Source organism: Daphnia pulicaria, chromosome 1 (assembly GCF_021234035.1).
Source record: "Daphnia pulicaria isolate SC F1-1A chromosome 1, SC_F0-13Bv2, whole genome shotgun sequence".
NCBI lineage: Eukaryota > Metazoa > Arthropoda > Branchiopoda > Diplostraca > Daphniidae > Daphnia > Daphnia pulicaria.
The window spans coordinates 8,432,314-8,453,505 of NC_060913.1; the positions used below are offsets into that span (position 1 = coordinate 8,432,314).

A 21,192-nucleotide genomic window follows, 5' to 3' on the forward strand; every position below is an offset into this window, starting at 1 on the left:
TTGACATTTGCACCTTCAGATTAGATTTATTGATTTTTATAATTTCAAAATGAAAGAGTAAATAGAAATTCACAAATAATTTTGAAACCTCAAAAAGACAACAAAGATAAAAAATAACAAAAATAAACAATAATTATTTCGCCCCATAATTTGAATAAAACTCGTAAGTAAATATAAGAAAATCAAAGATTACATGATATTTAAAAAAACTTAAAAATCTTATATGAAAATTGGTGTAGCGCACCTTCAACAACAATAAGAGGACAACAAGTTTCCCTTTATTCACTCCTAATTTTTAACAAGAGTTTTTTGGGTTTCAGTGCTTTGGTTGCTGCGGCCAGAGAGGAATCCGCAGATTTCGGTACGAGAAAAGACTTCAGTCATCCCGGTCAAATTTCTCTTTAGAACACATACAGTTCGACTGGCGGTGAAGTGAGTGCAAGCCCAGTTGTCGATGCACACTCTTCCACACTGGTTGTTTGGTACAAACACTGTCTGGATGTCACTGCCATTGAAGTTACAATTGGTCGACCACCGAACTTGGCCACCCTCGGCATAGTCCCACACGCGAGCAAACACAGTCGTCACGAAAATGGCCGAGGCGATCAGAGAAATGATAGACGAAAACTTCATCCTAGAAATATTCATAAACAACAAATTGTCACCATTTGTTATAATGTTAAGAAAGTGCTAATTATACTTATTCATTTTGAATTATATCAGGCTGCCGGCACTACAATTATAAGAGAGTTGATAGTTCAGCTGAAGTGGAGGAACTGCTGTGAATTCAAAATATCGAGGATCCCATGTTTTATAGTAGCTGAAGAGATTTCGCTATGTTATGGCGAAACTTTAGCAACTGGAAGTCATCCAAAACAGGTGAGAGCTGCGATGGCCGGTAAACAGGTCACTGCGCGTATAGATGATTTTTGTTAAAATATAAATAGGAAATGGTGGGATCTGTGACGACTAACGAGTACATTGTTCGTCCTTGTTTCTTAATTGTGTTATGAAATCCAAACGTCGTTTGGTGTCTAAAAACCCGTACTGTTGAACAATTGCTTTGCCGTTATTTAGCCTTGGACTCTTGGCCATTTGTCTGGACACAGCTTTTACCGGCGGATCACATTAATTCCGTAATTCGTTGTGAAAATTTACCTTGTAGCTCAATTTCTGAAAATGCTATCCCAAGTCCCAACAATGACCACAAGCAACCTATAGGTTACGTTTGAAGGGGGAAACAAATAGCATACCCAAGGGTCACATTATCAATCTGTCGGTCTACTTTTCATCAGCTTGCAGTTTGTTTCTTCATCTTCAAGACACAGCGCAGATAACATCTCAATCTATTATAGTGTACAAACAAGACAAAATAAGAAAAACTCTCTGCTTTTGCACAACAAAATGTTTGCCGTAGGCTATGTCATCAATTCCTGTACTGTCTGTCCCAGTCCAAGACTGTTTTTGTTTGAATATGCTTAGTATCGTTACGTCTAATATGTTTGAGTCAAACAGTAAAAAAAACGTTGTGACAATCGGTTTTAAGTTTGGATCCAACAGACCATGCACGAGGAGAATTAGAACGAATATTAGCAACTTGCTAACAGTGCACAAACCTTGTTTGGGAATAGACGAACAGGTAGTTTTTGAAGATTATAATTTAAAACTACACTGGCTTCTCCTTTGAAGAAGCAATGGGTATTATCGAGAACGATGGCTAGAAGTCTAGAACAAATCAACACAACCAAAGTCCCCGTAGGAAATATAAAGTTAACATATAAAGAAGAAAAAATATTAAATCAAATTCAAATATTTGAATCTGATACGGTATGGTGAGAACGCCGACCCCCTTCCCCTTTCGCGCTTCGTTATTCGTCTTATGTTATTGTGACTTTAACTTTAAATAGTGTAACTGTTACTTAAACATATCAAAACATTCGAAAGTTTCATCAAATTAGGGCTCGCGTTGCAAGCGGGGGCCCTTCGACTAAATTACTTAAGAGAAAGCTATACACATGTTGGCTACTGCTTGTTGTAATAGACCGGTATGAAAGATAGCGAACCCTGAACGAAAAAATCTTTTTAATTTAAATTTTTTAAAGACAAAACTTTTTAATTTACTCTTATAACGAGGCGAGACAAGTGTTCAACACCTTGTAATAAAAATCGAACTGGATTCTGCTGCATCTGTCACTTACTAAACTATCAAATGATCTACGCTCAGAAAACCTGTCCATTCTCCACAGTTAATGTTCCAATTCCATCCGAAAATGTTACTCAACATCGATTGAGCTATCAGGAAATTTCACAAAACTACTCAAAAGAATCCATTTCTTTTCTTTCAGCGAAGTTGGGAAATTCTTAGCTGCAGGAAGTTATGTGGATGTAAATTTGATGGTGAACGGCAATCAAGTGGGATTTAAGAAAGCTCAAAAATGCACGTATTAGCAGGGTGAAAGAACACAAAAGAAAAAAAATCCTTGCGGCATCCTACCTTAACATGATGATGGCTGATCGAGATGCCGCCAATAAAGTTTAACACTTTTGGGGTCCTGACTTTAACGGTCTGGATTAACTGGATTCCCAAAATAAATTTAACTTCTAGATTCGGCAGGTGTACCGAGTACCAGTAGTCAGATGACACATGTAGTATGAGCTATGGCATCATTCTTGTGGATGAATGCGAAATTAGGGATTTTTCGGAGATCTTCCAGTTCTAATAATATAAAATAATGATAATTAAAAACTATTTGCAACATAATTATTCTAAAATGATCAAATGTTGGTCCAGCAACACCCCCTCACCCTCATTAGGGTGCAGGCAAATCCTTACTTCCCTATTCCTTCCAGCCTTGCATGGTAAAACAATTTCGTTCACTTCAATTTACCTACTTTACTACCTTCATCAAAGGTAAAAGATGTATCTTACATAATGAATCATGATAATACCCAATAGATGGATCGTGGATGGAGTCGACAGAGGCCAGCTAAGAGAAGGATACAAAGTAGAAGGTGAGGGAGAAGGATCCAATCCCATAAGCCACACTCCCCATGTTGCTGTTGAGTATGGCTGAGCTTGGAGTGATTGATCCTGAGCAGACTATCCGAGCAGGCCTGCTTGGCATGGCAGCATTTGTATGATATTTGCAATAGTGACAACTTATCGTTTACTTTTAATCTGAGCTATAAAAAAAATACAAGTTGTGTAAAATTGATAAAAAAGATATACTTAAGTTACTACCTCAGCAAAGACTAGATCCAGTTCTTTTCAAAGTTTGGGTGTTTCATTCTGTGGATAGAATAAGGGCAAAGATCACAATCCTAGTATCCCATTACATCAACTTAAGAAACCAGATATTTAACATGCAACGTCAGTTACATTTACTATCTCTTATTATGAGCGTCGTCTTCAAACATTTTTCTCCTTCTGTTCTAGAAGATTTAAAAACAATTTTACATTGGGAATGTAACAGTTACTTAATTTAGACACTCTCTCAAACTCGACTAACATAACTGCAACCCTAAACGCATGAAATTGAAATACCTATGTTTATAGAGAAGCAAAAAGTCAAAGAACGAAGAGGCGAAAGCCATTAAACTGTCAGGTGGGGCTTTAGTGATGATCAACTCTAGCGGTTAATTGTGTCAAATCGAACAATGTTCCGTCATCTGGGCGCTAGATGACGGCCACATTCAAAACACAAGTTATGGAAGCAAAAAAATAAACAATGGCGCAAGAATTTAACATTACATTTAGGCCCGCTAGCTTTTCACGACACGATGAATAATAAATATGATTTCAACTGCCCAAGAAAAAACTTCAAATGATTCTAAAAACCGGCGTAATTTCTTCGTTTGAAAATTTCGTGAGTAAATTACAAATGTTTCTACGTGGCTTGTGGCTTCAAAATGGCACGAAAAGAACATCAATTTTCAGAAAGCCATGCATCGTTTCAAAACTTGGAACCCTCAATAATCAAATTCCCTTTATTCTCCACCCTTTACGCTGCTCGTAAGTTAGGAAAAAATCTCGTGTGCAACCTTTAGTATTATATACAGTGAGACTATAAAAATTATGAAATACGTATCCTATATAATAGACCGGCATGACAGACGGCAAACCCAAACTAAAAAATCGCGTGAATAAAGAATACCATTACAGCTCATTTCGCTGTACAACTACCAACGAAATAAGCTTGACGAATAAATCCTCATATTGCGTTGGGGGTTATTACCATAATTTACTTACCGTCGATTTCAGACTTAACTATCGATGATTCACGAATGCCTTGACTGACATCACCACCAACGTAACGGACAATATTCAAACGTGTTGAGAACGTTGAGAACGACCCGGATAATTCCCTGCACACGGAGCTAGATGTGGCTTGGATAATACCACATGTCAACTGTAGTATATCATAAACGGTTAACCAAAACCAGTAGTTATAGTAAACAATGCAATCCTCCATTGCAATCATCGAGTGGCAACGTAAACCCGAAATTGTTGGTGATTTGTCCTTTCGCAACCGAGTGCGCCTCTTGACCACAACCGGCCAACCGCTTCAGCATTATTTTGATACCATGGCGTAAACTTGCAAAAATTAACGCGACGCGTTGACAGGCTAACTAAACACATTAAACGCAATGCAAATCTGCTGCTGAGGCTAATGTTGAGAAACAAATAATATCAAGAGATTCTGCAATGTCTTGTTGAAGCTCTCCTTCTTCGATAATATGTGGTTGTCCTTGGGGTCTCGTTGTTCACTCAACTCTCCGTTGCAAGCTCAACTGGAATCCAAAATAAAAATTTTTAAAAATAAATTATTTATAAGAGAATCTTACGTTTGATTAGGTCCCGTGCTCTTATTACAAAAGCATGAAATCTGCATGAAATAGTCTGGAAAAACGCCATATCTTAGACGATCCATTACGTGAAATTTTCAATTCGAATAGCTCCCAACAACCATCAAGCATAATCTTGAATAGAAACAATAGAAACCAGTTAATAACATCCACTTTACGCCACAGAAACATTCAATGTTGAAACAGAAAAGTTGTTTTGCCTTCCAAAAGAAGCCAGCAGAAAATCAAAAATTTGTTTGAAAATATCTGTGATGAATTTCCTATTGTTCTTTTGCATATAAGAAAGAATTTAATATTATTATTATTTTTAAGAATAGGCAATTTATACCAAGCCAACAAACACTTCTTCAAAAGTACAAGTTAATACTCACACATTAGATAATAGCGCTGAGTTGTGGCTGCCTTTTCTCCAAGGAGAAGTTAAGATTCACTAGACTCCAAATTAGATACACATTAGATGGCACGGAGAAGTATAAAATTGGAATAGATAAAAAAAAAAACAGTTACACTTTAAAATGTCAGTTTCCTCTTACGGGAAAAAATTAATGTTTCTTGAATGATTAAAAATAAAGAATTAAATCATAGATTAAAAGAGAATGTTAAAGATAAGTATTCAAAATTTTAATTTTATTTTGATGTAGTAATATTAAAAAAAAATACTAATTGTGAAAATCATCGCACGGGTTAAATTTTTTCGCCAACTTTCAAATTTTCGGAAAACCCAGTCTTGTAATGATTTCTGAGGAATAATCAAAAAGCCCCGGACAGCCCCTTGCTTTTTATTTTTATTTTTTTATTACATCTATTTTGGTTCACATTAATATATTTTAAAAGGAGAGAGAATTACAGTTCAAAAGTTATTCTCCAATTCTTTATCCCCTTTTCTTCAAACAAATTGTTAGTTTTACAACCAACCTGTTAAGCATACTGAATGTCTCCTAGCACCCAGGAGCTTTGGCAGACAGCCCAGTCACACACGGCAGGAGTCCAGAGCGGGGGGACCTTAACGGATCCCCACCCACGGTCATCACACTGCCTCAAGAGCCATACGCCACCGTTTATAGGTGTGGGCCCTTGATGTGCAACTGTGCAGGAGGGCTGATTGCTGAGCCCGCTCCGTAACAACGGTCTACCGGCCCACAATCAGCTCCTCTCCTCTACAGCCAACGCCACCGTTTATAGGTGTGAGCTTGAGGAACTGCAAGTCCAACTGCTAGTATGACTAAAGACAGCAAACAGGATATTGAAAACCAACAACAAATTTGGAGAAAGAGAGATAAGTTATGAACAATAGCTTTAAACTGTAATTCCCACCCCATTGAAAAATAAATTAATGCTAAATAAAAAAGGTGTAAATATTTAAAAAAAAATAAGACCAAGGGAGTGTCTGGACGCTACTATACATGAATAGGAATCATTTAAAAATCTTAACATTTAAAAGTTGGCGGAAAAAAATTCTCCTGATGATCCCATTCTAGAAAAACAAAGTTACATTGAATCAGATTCAACTACTAACTTAACATTTTCTTTTAACCTACATGTTTAATTTAAAAATGTGTATGAGCAACACCGTGGTAATGACAGAATAAAGTAAAGTACTGCTGTGAAAACTAGAAATGAATGAAGACGAATAATCAACAGTAAGAAAAGTTAGGATGCGAGCAGGAATCTAGACTATGGCAAACCTATGCTGATTTTGATGATAAAAATTTTAAAAAGTAACACATTACATTGCTTAGATCCTTTCTAGAGAGAAAATGAATGGCTCTTAACTTAATTATTAATAAGGTTTACTCTTACTGGTCTATCATTGGGACATTGGCAAACACTCGTGCAGTATTCTTCCTGACCTGTTTGGATGACATTCTACAAAAAAGTAAATACACAACAAAACCAGAAAACTCTGCCAAAAAAAGGGCTATTGTCGTTGGAACCTATTAAACCTGATTAAACCATGCTAGAAACTATCATACACTCGATTCAAGTATCACTTGCTACCTCATTTGACAAATATCGTGTTTGTTTTAACACTTCCACTTTTTTGGACCTTATGTAAAATTACTAAGATTATATACTTAACTTCTATTCAACTCGTAGGCTACATTCCTGGAAATCACTGCAGCAGATTATCTTTTTATTGCTACCCCAAATCCCGTAGAAATACTTTTAGCTCTCGCCTCTCGGGTAGTCATGACTCATGGTTGTTGTTTGGATGGTGCAGTGTTGCCAAACTTCAAAGCTCAAAAAGTTACCCGCGCAATTCGAAATTTTTAAGTGGATGAAGATTTGAAACCCATAAAACAGACCACGAAGAGCCCTACTATTGCATTTTTAGACTTATTGATTTTTATAATTTCAAAATGAAAGCGGAATTCAAAATTCACGCAGAACATTGACTCCAAACCAATAGCTACATCTGCGTTAGTAAAGAAAATAGAATTATTTCAGCCACATGTTGTATGAATCTCGCAAGTAAAAATACAGAATAAAAGATAAGGAAACATGAAAAACTTAAACTTCTTCTGCGAAAAATGTGTAGTGATGTCCACTTCATCTTCCGACGATACAACATAGAGGGAACGTAAAAATTGTTAATAAATCCCATAACGCTCAATAGTAATTTTTTGAGGATCAGTGCTTTGGTTGCTGCGGCCAGGGATGAATCCGCAGTCTTCGTAACGGGAAAATTGTTCAGTCCATCCGGCCGTATTCCTCTTTAGGAAACAGGTATTACAAGTGTTGCTGAAATGAGTGCAGGCCCAGTGGTCGAGACAAGCTCTTCCGCACTTGTCGTTTGACACGTGAACTTGCTGGAAGTCGTAGCCACTGAAATTGCAATTTCCCGACCAACGGACGTGGTTACCCTCGGCGTAATTCCACACACGAGCAGACACGGTCCCCGTGAACATGACGATCAGGAAAATGGATGGCAAAAGCTTCCTCCTAAAAATATTGATTAACGACAAATTATTACATGGTGTAAGAAAATGTAAATAGGAATACCTAGACTATACATTTTTAATTTACAGCCTGCCGGCACTGCAATTCAAGTTGGTGTCGGTTCAGTTGAAATGGGAAAACTGTTGTGAATTACAAATCGAGGGTCCCACGTTTTATGGTAACTGAAGAGATTTCGCCATGGTGGCGAAACTTCAGCCATTGGAAGTCATCCAACAGGTGAGAGCTGGGATGGCCGGTAAACAGGTCACTTGGCGTATATAATCGATGCTGTTAATATAGAAATAGGAAATGTTTCAGTAAAGAGTAAATTGTTCTCCCTTATTTCTTGGGTTAGGAAATCCCTGAAATCCTGAAATTGGTGTCAGTTGGTTGTTCAACTATTGCTTTGCCGTTACTTAGCCTTGGCCATTACAATGAACAGTTATCACATAAATTTGTTGTGAAAATTAGAGCTCTCTGATAATGCTCTTTCAACAATGATCACAAGCAACCTTAGGTTTAGTTTAAATTGATAAATGACTAACATACCCAAGGGTCACCTGTCACATTATAAATCTGTCGGTACTTTACACCAGCTTGTTCTTTTTTTCTTCATCTTCAAGTATAACAGACACCTCACAGTCCATGACGATCTGTAAATACAGTCTCAAACAAACAAGGCAAAATTAGAAAAACTCTCTGCTTCTGCACAACAAAATAACAGCCGTACAACATCATATCCTATCAATGAATTACATGCAGTTATACTGTCCTATTAAAGACTGCTTTGGCTGAAGCAACGATTATGTCGACACGTCTAATTTTTACAGTTGAGTCAAACAGCAGTGCAAAAATGAAAAATCTTCTGACAATCGGTTTTTAGTTTTGTTTTGAACGAATATTAGCAAGTTGCCTAACAGTGCACAAACCTTGTTTGGGAATAGACGAACAGCTTTTTGAAGATTATAATTTAAAACTATATTACCCTCTACTTCAATGAATAATAAATGGGAAAATGAAATAAATAATCAAGAGCTAGAAAATGAAAAAGAACACAAACATTATTCAAATGAACAAACTTCGTCTGCTAGACAAGAAACCACGTGATTTGCTACTATTGGCTGCACAACTTGGCGCCATATTTTGAATTTCCTTCGTGTTTGAAATGCATAGATTGTCAGATTCGCAACTTTTGTCTTTTAATATGGAAATTGAATTGCGTTTGTAGATTTATTAGTGAATGTAAGTCCAAAATGAAGGAAGGAATTAAAATTCACGCGTAACATTGAATAAAACAACAAAGAAAATACAGCGTTGTCAGTAAAGAAAAGAGAAAAAAATTTCATTTCACATTTTCACCCCATAAATTTTATAAATCTCGTAAGTAAACATAAAGAACTAAAGACTACATGGTATTAAACAACTTAAAAATCTTCTATAAAAAACAGTGTGTAGTGCACTTTCATCTTCCCATACAACAAAGTGAGAGCGCTAATTGTTAATAAACCCTTAATTTGCAGCAGTATTGTGTCGAGGATCAATGCTTTGGTTGCTGCGGCCAGGGATGAATCCGCAGTCTGTGTTACGGGAAAATTGTTCAGTCCACCCGTTCGTATTCCTCTTTAGAAAACAGGTAGTACGAGTGTTAGTGAAGTGAGTGCAGGCCCAGTTGTTGAGACACGCCCTTCCACATTGGTCGTTTGGTACAAAAACTCGCCGGAAGTCGTAGCCATTGAAATTACAATTGTTCGACCAGCGAACTTGGTTACCTTCGGTGTAAAACCACACACGAGCAGACACGGTCGCCAGCATGAGCACGACAATCAGCAAAATAGATGGCAGAGACTTGATCCTAAAACATTCAGAAAAAATTATATTGCAATTTGTTAAAGTAACTGTTAATACTTTGAATTAATTTTTTTAATTCTCAGGTTTCCGGCTCTGCAATACGAATTCAAAATCAAGTAAGAAGTAACCATCCTTTTATAGTGCCTAAAGAGATTTCGCCATGATGGCAAAGTTGGGAGACGTCCAGGAGGTGAGAACATAGATGACAATTAAAAATTTAAAACAGGTCAATTGGCTTAAATCGACGGGTAGTTTGAAATACAAAAAGAAAATGATGGAGAGTAAGGAACAAGTTGTTCTCCTAGTTTCTTTATGTGTTATGAAATGTTAGTCTTATTTGTCTATACTTAAATGCAATATTTCAACATTGCTCAATTAACGCTGATGTGCTGCGACTTAAACTTAGCCATTAGTCTTGATATATCAGATTAATTTGTCGTTGTGAAATAACAGCTCAACAAAGACCACGAGCAACCTCGTCAGGTTTTTAGTTGATAGACACAACATTTTACCTGGGTTTCCTAATAAAGAGAAAGAACAAAAATAGGGGTTCTGATAATTTTCCAAAGTTAAGGCAGAAAGTTGGAGACATGTTGCAATAGCCCCGGAATACGCCGTTGTTTAGGCAATCAATGAGAAACTTGTTGCTGGGAGAAGAAATGAAAACGTAGAAAAGGGTGACCTGAAAATAACAAATAAACAAATTTTGAAATGAGAAACTGGCAGACGGTATATCAAATAGAGAACTAAATGATACAAAGTGGTTAATAATTCCGGATGAAATACTGGCTCTTGTACTATTTTCGATCGTGTTGAGGTAACCACATTTATAGCGCGTAGCTGGACATTTTGAAGCGAGCTGCATTGCTGGGACGACAACTGCGACATCAACAGACAGGGTCATTTTCCAAAGGCAAAGCGCCCAGAATTGCGGTAGCGAGTCTTTTATGTGAGCATTTTGCTATTTTTAGCTTACAGGGGATATCATTTAATTACATATTACTTTAAGTGGTTTAATTTTAAATTGAAATTAATTTTCCGTCTATTATATTTTCTTTAATTTTCTCCGTAATCAGTGTTGCGCAAAGAAGCCGACAAAGTCCACTCCCATTTTTGCTGCCGTCTATAGGAGACCGCTTTGAAGAGGCGCACGAGTTAATAAATGTACGGGAAAACATCTGGTTTTCGTAATTAACAAAAACTAACTGTCAAAAACGTAATGTCAGCACTTGACAATAAAATAAAAGTAATTAGAAACTTCCGACGTGGATGAGATTCGAACTCATGCGTGCAGAGCACAACAGATTAGCAGTCTGTCGCCTTAACCACTCGGCCACCACGTCTGTTTTGACTACAGTGGGCTATCACAACAGTATCGATTGGCTTGCCTAAGGGGCATTGAATTTACATTTCCTAAAAATGTTTTTAGAATAATTTCTCAGATCCTCATTAAAACTACTGTACTAAATAACAGCAAAAATGAAAAATTTGATACCAAAAATCTAAACAGCAAATGAACATTGATTGCCACGGCCGGGGATGATAATGACGCTATCGTGAGATCGCCCGTCTCGTAAGATAAGATAACAGGTATAGTGTTGGTAATGAAGTATATGCTCTTTCATGCGATTGATGCACTCGAATTTTCTCGATGTCGCAGGCAGTTTTGTGCTGGGCCGTCAGTTGTCGAAGCAACTATCGACAAATCTGAAAGGAAACAGATTTCCCGCCACCGTCAATGTGTTTACTCGTGTCCATTTCGTATTCGTTAGAGGCTGTTAAAGTGAAACCGGGCATCAGCGTGACGAGTGTGTCTTGGGATTTTATTTCCACGGTCTTGCTGCTATAAACAGCTCACCATTCGGCAACTTCACGTTTTACAACTGTCGCTGCTGCCCCACCCGACTTGTAGAGGCCTTTCCTCCATCACACGCTCTGGACTGTACAAGAAAAGTTAAAGTGATAATTAAAACGAATTAAAACGGAAATTTCCCCCCAAATCGCCTATAGTTTGTCACCGACATTTCTGCTATTCGTTAACAGTTTTTCCAGGTAAGGTTAGGCAAACTCAAGATGTGATTTATGTAGATTTAGGTGGGATTACACGTCGTGTGGCACCATTTATTTATTATTATTATTATTATTTTTTTTTTTTTTATTAAGGGTCTAAACAATGTCCATCACGGATGCCAGTACCAAAATTTTGGAAATTCCTGCACTTGAAAGGGACTTCCGCGAGGGAGCTCTCTACGATGCTAGAAATGAACAAATGGTTTTAGGTATGTACCGTTGAATTTAGAAATTAAAGTAGAGGAATAAAAATGCCTGAACTTGTTTGTCTTGGCATATTATTTATTAGTTACGTAATTTCGTTGAAAAATATTGTTTTTCCCACAGGCTACAGCTTGTGGAACGCAGATGATTTGAAAAATATCGAGATCCGCCGTAATGACGGCACAAATTACTTGATGAATGCATCGGATACATTAAGCGAGAAATTCAGTGGAGTTAAAATGACCGCTTCGGTTCAACTCAGCGTCCTATTTGGATTGATTAAACTCGATGGATCAGCTGCCTATCTGACGAAGGAGATAAACACTCGAGGCGAATGCAGCGTTCAAGTCAAATGCTTCTTCAAAACGGGCTACAAAGAAATGGGCATGGACCAGTTGCAGTTGACTAACATTCGCTACGCAGATGTTGCAAGAAGTGGACACAACAACAGAGCGACTCACTTTGTCATGAAAATTCAATACGGCGCCGGTGCCATCTTCACTTTCACCAAACAATTTCAAAGTAGCGAAGAAGAGGAGCAAGTCAAGGCTAAGGCTGAGCTTAATATTTGTGGCCAAAAAATCCTAAGTGTGCTGGATGGTAGTGTCGAAGGAAACTATCGAAATTACTCAAGTAATAGCCAGATCAAATGCGAGTTTCAAAGTTTCGGTCTGTCCCTGAGTGAAGCGTTACCGACAACGTACGGCGAGGCTGTCAGGTTTGCCGGAAATTTCGGACGAATGGCCCACCAATCGATGGCCAGACAAGGTGGCGAAGCACTCGGTATACCTTGTACCGTTTGGCTCCATCCACTCGTGTCACTGCCGGGATGCGAATGCGCACCGAAACTTTATTGGGACTTTACTCCTGATCAGGCGATTAAATCGATAAAGATCATTGAAGATTTGGACAAAATTAGAAAAAAATTGGACATAAATTTTTTTGGTTTTTTATTTTTTTGGTTTGGGAGATGGCATACATGGAAAGGTGACTGTCGATTAAAAAAGGAATTCATTAATCAACTCCGCTCCGACAGCACAGCAGAATTAAGAGAAATGATTGTCAAAATCCGAAGCGGCCTAATCCCCATTGATTGTTTCAACAACAAGATAAGTTCCATTGAACGGCATCTTGGCTCTGTCACACAGTGGATGAAAGAACAAAAAGAGAAATTTCCGCGTCTTAGAGATGATTTAAATAGACTGGGTTGGTGATTATGTTAATGATAAATGAGAGCAGAACACTATCAAACCCCGAACATGCACATTGACTTAATGAGCACCGACAAACCGCTACTACTTCGCGTACAACAACGTGTGGATTTACACAAAAATAGCATAAACATTCTTAAATTGTATCAAACTTAGTCAATCCCTGTGTGTGTGTGTCAGTGCCTCGTTTTCTATTCACAATACAATTGAATGTCATGACATGTTGTCTAATTAAGTTAATCCACAAGTGTCGTACTAATTCTGAAATGCAAATATTCCTCAAAGGGCTGAATATAAAACTTACGTTTGTTTGTGGGACAACAGCCGAGAAAAGACACCGGATTTTCACTTTTGCCGAGGAAACAGAAAACGTTGCCATTGGTTATGTCTATCGTTACACTTGCCATAATTCCTTTTGCGAGTTATCCTAGCAAATTGTCGACAACATGAGCCAAGTTCGAAAGCCGTGGATTATCAGTTGTCGAACCAACAAATCTGAACCGAAAAGGATTTTCCATGGCCGCCCAATTCGTCCAGTTTGTACATTGGATAGAAAGTTCACAATTAAAACGTGCACCAAAATGTTGCCACCTTCCGAGGATTTGATTTCCACAGCCCTGCCGATTGACAGCACAGATTACTGTAGTTATGAATCAATTAAGAAATATTCGCCACACAGGACTGGAAAACAACAACACTGATACAACCTGCAACAGACTTTGAAATATGAAAATTCAATGCGGTGCTGGCGCCATCTTTACTTGAAAACAAACAACAGCTTCAAAGTGCAGTACGAAAGGGTAGGATCAAGACAATAACACTGATGAGTCGATAAATTCTTTTTTTATTTCGAAATTGAAAATAATCTCGATTATCTTTTAAGCAACGATAACTTGAAAACGAAGCATCACATTCGCCATTACTCAGTCGCACTCGCTTGCTTCTCGGATACCGTACACCGGTGTGAAAGTGTAACTAGAATTAAGTAAAGGCGTATATTACTTGTAATTGAATCGTGAATTTGTTCAAAACTGCGTCTAGTAAGTTACAACCTTTTCTGCAGCTCGTTTAACGAATTTGTCAAGGTAAGACTAAAATCGGGATTGAATGAAATACCTGGAAATACGTTGCGCAATCCCTAAAAGGAATAAATTGCAATTAAAAAATGTCCATCACGGATGTCGGTACCCAAATTTTGGAAATTCCCGCACTTCAAAGAGACTTCCGAGAGGGAGCTCTCTACGACGCACGTAGGGAACAGATTGATATAGGTATGACTTTATAGCTACTGTTGAATTTTTGGAAGAATTAAAGTGAGTTGTTACTTAATAACTGTCTTGTATTAGTAGCTAATACCTACTTGCGCTGAAAAATGTTGTTTTTTTCTTCTTCAGGCTGCAGCTTGTGGAACACAGATGACTTAAATAAAATCAAGACCCGCCGTAACGACACCCCAGATTACGTCATGAATACATTGGACAAATTAAGCGAGAAACTCAGCGGAGTTCATATGAGCGCTCCTGTTCAACTCAGTCTCTTATCAGGATTGATTGACACCAGAGAATCAACAGTGTACGATTACGTGACGCAATCGAAAAGTACCCGAGGCGAGTCCAGCGTTCAAGTCAAATATTTCTACAAAACGGGATACAAAGAAATGAGCATGGATCAATTGACAAATATTCGCTATCCAGAAGTTGCAAAAACTGGAAACAACAACGCAGCGACTAACTTTGTAATCAAAATCCAATACGGCGTCGGTGCCATCTTCACCTTCACCAAAAAATGTAAAAGTAGAGAAGAAGAGGGAAAAGACAAGTCGGAGCTGAAACATTGTGGTGAAGAAATCAAATCGGCCCTAGAAGGTAAATCTAGTCATAACGATGAAACCCATCGCAATGCCTCATCAAGTCACAGCAGGATCAAATGCGAGTTCAAATGTTTCGGTCTGTCCCTGTGTGAAGCCAATCCGACAACGTTCGACGAAGCCGTCAAGTTTGCTAGCAATTTTCGCAAGATTGTCCACAAATCAATCACTTTACAAGAAGGTGAGAAACTGGGTGTGCCTTGTACCGTTTGGCTCCGTCCACTCGTATTGCTGCCAGAATGCGCTGACGCACCCAAACTTCATTGCGACTTTAATTCCGAGCAGGCGTCTCAATGGATCAAGATCCTCGAGGATTGTGACGCAACTGAAATCGAACTCAAAAACGCGCTCGAGAGAACCAATAAAATCGTTTATGATTTAGTTTTTGCCTGGATTCTCGGTTGGCCACTTTATTTGCTATCGATAGGACAATTAAGCCTTTCGGAAAACGTTAGAAACATGAGGAACGATGTTGGACAAAAATTGGAGTACGTAACCAAATTCCGCAGCGAAAGCAAAACAACATTGAGAAAAATGATCGTCGAAGTCCGCAGTGGCGTTAAAACAATCCAAGATTTCAACCAGAAGACAAATTTATTTGCCGGTTCTCTAGACGATATCAGAAAGTCAGCCAAAAAGCAGCCAAGTTGGTTTGCCCTTTTAACCACTGGTCGCACAACACGTGTGCGACAATAAAAATTTTAATTATAAAACCATTTAAACATTTCTGTGGTATCCAACTTAGCCAACTCCTGAATGTGTGTGTACGTCAGTGCCTAATAGTCTTTGATTCATAATACAATGGACTGACATGACAGCACGCGTTGTCTAATTAAGTTACATGACTTCCATGAGTATGTCCTACTAATTCTGAAATGCAAATATTTCTCGAGTAGTTGACAGTTCTTTTAGTTACCAATAAAACTGGTTATAAAATTCAAATCTTTACTGAGAACTATTTACCTATACATGAACGATGGAATTCTCCGGTGACAAGACCCCATGTGATTGATCACCCGTCAATGAATCTGAAATCAAACGAGAAATATCAGTCTTACAAAACACTATCAAACCCCAAACATCCGACCTTATACTCAAGATAAAACCCATCACCGCTTACCAATTCCCGCACATGTAAATCTAGAAGTAAAATAATATTTTGGGCATTTTTTTAAAACAATTCTAAGGCATTTGACTATCGTGAGCCCGCATGTCTCTTTAGATAACAGGTAATGTTGGTAGTTAATTATTCTCTTTCATGCGAGTGATGCACTTGAACTTGCTCGATGTCGTAGGCAGCTTTGATAGCCGTCAGTTGTCGAACCAAACTATCGAGAATTTGAAAGAAAACAGATTTCCCGCCGCCGTCAATTGGTTCCACTCGTGTCCATTTCGTATTGGTTAGTAGGCTGTAAAAGTGAAGCCGGGCATTAGCGTGTTGCCAAGCGTGACGAGCGTGTCCCAGGATTTATTTCCATGGCCTTGCTGCTATGAGCCACTATGAGCAACTCACCATCTGGCAACTTCCCGTTTTACAACTGTCGCTGCTGCCCCACCCGACTTGTAGAGGCCTCTACTCCATCACACGTTCTAAACTGTACAAGAAAAGTTAACAGATAATTAAAACGGAAATTTTACCCCAAATCGCCTAGTTAGTTACCGAAATTTCTGTTATTCGTTGACAATTGTTCCAGGTAAAGAAAAGTCAAGATGTTATTTATTGAAAATTTAGGTAGGATTATACGTCGTGTGGCACGATTTTTTTCCAGTTATTTAGGGAACTCAACAATGTCCATCATGGAGGCGAGTACTAAAATTTTGGAAATTCCTGCTCTTGAAAGGGATTTTAGAGAGGGAGCTCTCTACGATGCGCGGAATGAACAAATTGTTATAGGTATTCTAAGTTTAATTTAAAAAGAAAAAAAGTGTCTGATTTGTTTTTGTCTTATACTATACTATACTATCTAAGTTATCTATAGTCGCGCTGAAATCATTTCATCTTTCCCTTTGCAGGCTACAGCTTGTGGAACGCGGATGATGTCGAGAAAATCAAGGCCCGTCGTAATGACAGCACCCATTACTTGATGAATGCATCGGCTACATTGAGCGAGACATTAAACGGATTTGACATGAGCGCTTCGGTTAAGCTCAGCATCATTTCAGGATTGATTGAACTCGGAGGAGGATCAGCTTCCTATCTGAAGAAGCAGAAAAACACTCGAGGCGAATGCAGCGTTCAAGTCAAATGTTTCTACAAAACGGGCTACAAAGAAATGAGTATGGACCAGTTGACCCAAATCAGCTATCTAGATGTCGCCAGGACTGGACACAACAACAGAGCGACTCACTTTGTCATGAAAATTCAATACGGCGCCGGTGCCATTTTCACTTTCACCAAACAATTTCAAAGTGGAGAAGAAGAGTGGCAAGCCAAGGCTAAGGCTGAGCTCAATATTTGTGGCAAAACAATCACAAGTCTGCTAGACGGAAGTTTGGCAGGAAACTATCGGAATTCCTCAAGTAGTAGTCAAATCCAATGCGAATTTAAAAGTTACGGCTTTTCCCTGACTGAAGCGAGTCCGACAACGTACGACGAGGCTCTCAAGTTTGCCAGTAATTTTGGACGAATGGCCCATCAATCGATGGCCAGACATGGCGGTGAGGCACTCGGTGTGCCATGTATCGTTTGGTTACATCCACTCGTGGCACTGCCGGGATGCGCTAACGCACCGAAACTTCATTGCGACTTTACCCTCGATCAGGCGTGTAAATGGATCAAGTTTTTTGAAGATTGCGACGAATTCGAAAGGAAATTGAACGTCCCGCTCCCCATTCCTAGTCTGCCCAAAGGGAACAAAGATCTGGAAAAGATGTATCGTATTCAAGCGAATATTCGATGGCCTGAAAAGAAAAAAGAATGTCGAGAAAAAACGGAGTTGGTTACTCGACTCCGCTCCGACGGCCTAACAGAATTGAGAGAAATGATTGTCCAAATCCGCAGCGGCCTCATCACTTTTGACCATTTCAACCAAAAGACAAGTTCAATCACTAAACCTCTCGACTCTGTCGCTGGGTGGATCGCGAACGAAGTCGAATTTTTCCGTTTCATAATGCATTTGCGTTATTTGGGTGCATAACACTATCTAATCCCAAACATCGATTACATTTGCTTGATGAGCACCGACAAGCCGCACAACCACTTCCCGCGCAATATTAATTAATTACATAAAACTTAACTCCAGTTCGCTTAAATCCCTGTCTTACTTCGCATGTCAGTGCGTAATCGACTAATCGTCTTTGATTCATAATACAATCGTGTGACATGACATGTTATTTTAAATCAAGTTATAGTCCACGAGTGCCCTACTAATTCTAGAATGCAAATCTTCCTCAAGGGGTTGACACTTAGCAGTTCTTTGGCTTATCAATAAAATTGGTTATAAAATTCAAATCTTTTACCGTGTCCAAAGGATCAGTGGAATATCGCCCGAAATAAGTTGAGGAGAAATTCGGGCACGAGTCCAGCGTTCAAGTCCAATGTTTTTACAAGGTACGATGATTCAATGAACCGCTGGGCTGGAACCGCGATGAACCGGAACCGCGATGAACCGCTGGCTGGCCACTCAGGGTCAGGACTGGAAAACAACAACACTGCAACAGACTTTGAAATATGAAAATTCAATGCGGTGCTGGCGCCATCTTTACTTTACAAAAAACAACAACTTCAAAAAAGAGGATTTAAAAAAATGAATTGTGGCATGAAAAAGGGACGGAAAGAAAAAAATCGAAGGTTATATTACTTATATCACTCGCGACTTATTACTATGAGATGTAAAAAACACGGTTTCGTAGATATGAAATGCTTCCCTATCATGTGGCCCGAATTTCGTAGGTGGTAAGTCACGAAAAATGCGAGTTTGTGTAAAGAATAAAGGGTAATTAAAAATAATCGGCGTAACTAATCTCGATTATTTTATATGCGACGATAACTTGTCACAGTACGTTTCACATTTTCCACTGCCCACTCACACTCGCTTGTAGAAGTTTCTCGAATACCGTGCACAGTGAGGAGTGTACAAGGACAAAGTAAACGCGTAACTTGTAAATTTAATTCGTGAATTTGTTCAAAACCCCGTCTATTTAGTTTCAACCTTTTCTGCAGTTTGTTTTACAATCGGTCAAGGTTGGTAAGACTAAAATCGGGATGTCATGTATGCAAATTTAGATTGGACTGTAGTACTGTACATTAAAATAAAATATGTGTCACAATTGGCTAGGGAATAAATTTCCAACAAAAAATGTCCATTCCGGATGCCAGTACCAAAACTTTGATGATTCCTGCTTTGGAAAGAGACTTCAAAGAGGGAGCTCTCTATATGATGCGCGGAGTGAACAGATTATTCTAGGTATTATCACATCAGTTTAATTTAAAAGAATAGAGAGAATTGATTGAGTTGTTACTTTGCTCTCTTATTTGATCTTATTATAATAGTGTCTCTTTGCGCTGAAAAGATTTCATTTTTTGACAGGCTACAGTTTATGGAAGGTAGATGATTTAAAGAAAATCGAGGTCCACCGTAACGACAGCACAAATTAATACTCGATAAATGCATCGGATACTCTGAGCGAGAAATTCAAGGGACTTAATACCAGCGCTTCGGTTCAACTCAGCATCGTATCAGAATTGATTGACCTGAAACAATCAGCGGAAAGTGTAATGAAAACAAATATTACTGTAGGCGAGTCCAGCGTCCAAGTCCGATATTTCTTCAAAACGGGCTATAAAGAAATGGATATGGATCAGTTGACAAATATTCGCTACGCAGATGTTGCAAGAAGTGGACACAACAACAGAGCGACTCACTTTGTAACGAAAATCCAATACGGCGCCGGTGCCGTTTTCACTTTTACCAAAAAAATTTGAAAGTAGCGAAAACGAAATGAAAGTCAAGGACGAGGTCGCACTCTGTGGTAAAAATGTCCAAAGTGTTCTCAACGGTAGTTTCGTAGGAAATTATCGAAATTTTGCAAATCATAGCCAGATGAAATGCGAATTTAAAAGTTTCGGCCTTTCCCTGAGTGAAGCGTTACCAACAACGTTCGACGAAGCCATCAAGTTTGCCGGCAGTTTTGCCCGAACGGCTCAGCAGTCATTCGCCAGACATGGAAACGAGGCACTCGGTGTTCCTTGTATCGTTTGGCTCCATCCACTCGTATCGCTGGAAGGATGCGCTGACGCGCCCAAACTTTATTGGGACTTTACCCCTGATCAGGCGTGTCAATGTATCAATTTTTTTGAAGAATGTGACACATTTGAATTGAAAATGTTAAAGTTAAAGTTAAAATTTGCATTGATACTCAAACGGTACGCGATGATCGGCGACGGTGTTATTGCTATATGTGCGCTGCAGACCGGTCCAATTTTGCCGTTACTATATTTACTTGGTACCAGCATTGGCATTAGTTCCGGTACTTATGCTATGGAAGAGACTAAACAAAAAGTTCACGATGTACTTGACCGAAAAATAGAGTTTGTTACTCAACTCCGCTCCGAGAGCAAAACAAAATTAAAAGAAATGTTGGTAGAAATCCGCAGTGGCACTAAATTATTCGAATATTTTCGACAACAGACAGAAATCTTAACCAGTCGTCTTGACGGTCTCAGAGAGCTACTCGCAGAGAGAAATCTGGAAAATCCACAAGTTCAAAGCTGGCTTAATTTATGCAATTGAACAATATCAAATCCAAAACATTCACGCACTGACTTAACGCGCACCGATAAACCGTATAACCACTTCCCAAACAAAGCGTGTGAATTTACGCTGAAATACTATTTACATTTATGCCGTTTCAGACTAAACCTATATCACTGTTACTTGTAGTAAGTCAGTCCCTCCCTCGTCTTTGATTCATAATACATCGACTGATATCAAAGTCTATTATCTAATTTACTATATTAATTGAGAGATGCAAATATAGCTTAAGGGGTTGACAGTTCTCGTTGCTTATCAAATGAAATGTCTTATCAAATTACAATCTTACAATTTGAAAAAGACTATGAAAACAAAATTTGTTTCTTTCCCAGACCTCTAAATGACAGTCTAATTAACACTATTTGATCATCGGATGGACCGAGCCACAAAAATTCAATGGACTCTGATTGATGCTTCGACTCACCTTTGATAA

General features: G+C 38.6%; 3 protein-coding genes, 5 long non-coding RNA genes and 1 other non-coding gene across 18 annotated transcripts in view; 3 read left to right on the forward strand and 6 right to left on the reverse strand.

The window, feature by feature from the left end:
• The window catches only part of LOC124349671 (endocuticle structural glycoprotein SgAbd-3-like), a 192,971-nt gene that overhangs the window by 80,183 nt on the left and 91,596 nt on the right, over positions 1–21,192 (forward strand). The window lies entirely within an intron of this gene.
• Positions 146–6,059, reverse strand: LOC124350418. 5 transcript variants are annotated; one of them, XR_006920938.1, is made up of 7 exons: positions 4,846–6,059; positions 3,242–4,791; positions 2,950–3,183; positions 2,806–2,900; positions 2,495–2,716; positions 701–910; positions 146–634 (listed from the first exon to the last, which is right to left on the reverse strand). It is a non-coding gene; the product is annotated as an uncharacterized LOC124350418 (long non-coding RNA). The 5 variants fall into 5 exon arrangements; XR_006920952.1 differs by having other exon boundaries at positions 2,806–2,851; positions 2,930–3,183; XR_006920958.1 differs by lacking the exon at positions 2,806–2,900.
• On the reverse strand, positions 7,318–8,880 carry LOC124350751. Its single transcript, XR_006921105.1, has 3 exons — positions 8,356–8,880; positions 7,870–8,094; positions 7,318–7,809 (listed from the first exon to the last, which is right to left on the reverse strand). It is a non-coding gene; the product is annotated as an uncharacterized LOC124350751 (long non-coding RNA).
• LOC124351022 lies at positions 9,023–10,644 on the reverse strand. Its single transcript, XR_006921323.1, has 3 exons — positions 10,412–10,644; positions 9,712–10,336; positions 9,023–9,658 (listed from the first exon to the last, which is right to left on the reverse strand). It is a non-coding gene; the product is annotated as an uncharacterized LOC124351022 (long non-coding RNA).
• Trnas-gcu lies at positions 10,916–10,997 on the reverse strand. The gene has a single exon. It is a non-coding gene; the product is annotated as a tRNA-Ser (tRNA).
• On the reverse strand, positions 14,014–14,666 carry LOC124351036. 3 transcript variants are annotated; one of them, XR_006921338.1, is made up of 3 exons: positions 14,500–14,666; positions 14,192–14,427; positions 14,014–14,114 (listed from the first exon to the last, which is right to left on the reverse strand). It is a non-coding gene; the product is annotated as an uncharacterized LOC124351036 (long non-coding RNA). The 3 variants fall into 3 exon arrangements; XR_006921340.1 differs by having other exon boundaries at positions 14,496–14,666; XR_006921342.1 differs by having other exon boundaries at positions 14,044–14,114; positions 14,256–14,427.
• LOC124347835 (cytolytic toxin-beta-like) lies at positions 14,289–15,948 on the forward strand. Its single transcript, XM_046798483.1, has 2 exons — positions 14,289–14,410; positions 14,534–15,948. Exons 1-2 carry the CDS (start codon positions 14,305–14,307, stop codon positions 15,700–15,702), a joined length of 1,275 nt encoding a protein of 424 aa, XP_046654439.1. The 5' UTR covers positions 14,289–14,304; the 3' UTR covers positions 15,703–15,948.
• Positions 16,080–19,408, reverse strand: LOC124350737. The gene is made up of 3 exons (XR_006921103.1): positions 18,466–19,408; positions 16,667–16,674; positions 16,080–16,601 (listed from the first exon to the last, which is right to left on the reverse strand). It is a non-coding gene; the product is annotated as an uncharacterized LOC124350737 (long non-coding RNA).
• On the forward strand, positions 16,597–20,363 carry LOC124347582 (neoverrucotoxin subunit beta-like). Of its 4 annotated transcripts, XM_046798463.1 has the most exons (3): positions 16,597–16,700; positions 16,776–16,900; positions 17,020–18,413. In XM_046798463.1, exons 2-3 carry the CDS (start codon positions 16,795–16,797, stop codon positions 18,141–18,143), a joined length of 1,230 nt encoding a protein of 409 aa, XP_046654419.1. In that variant the 5' UTR covers positions 16,597–16,700; positions 16,776–16,794; the 3' UTR covers positions 18,144–18,413. The 4 variants fall into 4 exon arrangements, 3 of the variants coding, with proteins under 3 accessions (XP_046654419.1, XP_046654420.1, XP_046654418.1); XM_046798464.1 differs by lacking the exon at positions 16,776–16,900 and having other exon boundaries at positions 16,622–16,700; XR_006919937.1 differs by lacking the exon at positions 17,020–18,413 and adding an exon at positions 19,536–20,363 and having other exon boundaries at positions 16,696–16,900.

What these genes read in the sequence shown, in the direction of transcription:
- LOC124347835 (XM_046798483.1), top strand. Translation starts at nt 14,305, where the DNA reads ATGTCCATCACGGATGTCGGTACCCAAATTTTGGAAATTCCCGCACTT. An exon ending in TAGGGAACAGATTGATATAG is followed by an intron (nt 14,411 to 14,533) that starts GTATGACTTTAT and finishes TTTCTTCTTCAG; the next exon opens with GCTGCAGCTTGTGGAACACA.
- LOC124347582 (XM_046798462.1), top strand. Translation starts at nt 16,717, where the DNA reads ATGTTATTTATTGAAAATTTAGGTAGGATTATACGTCGTGTGGCACGA. An exon ending in GAATGAACAAATTGTTATAG is followed by an intron (nt 16,901 to 17,019) that starts GTATTCTAAGTT and finishes TTCCCTTTGCAG; the next exon opens with GCTACAGCTTGTGGAACGCG.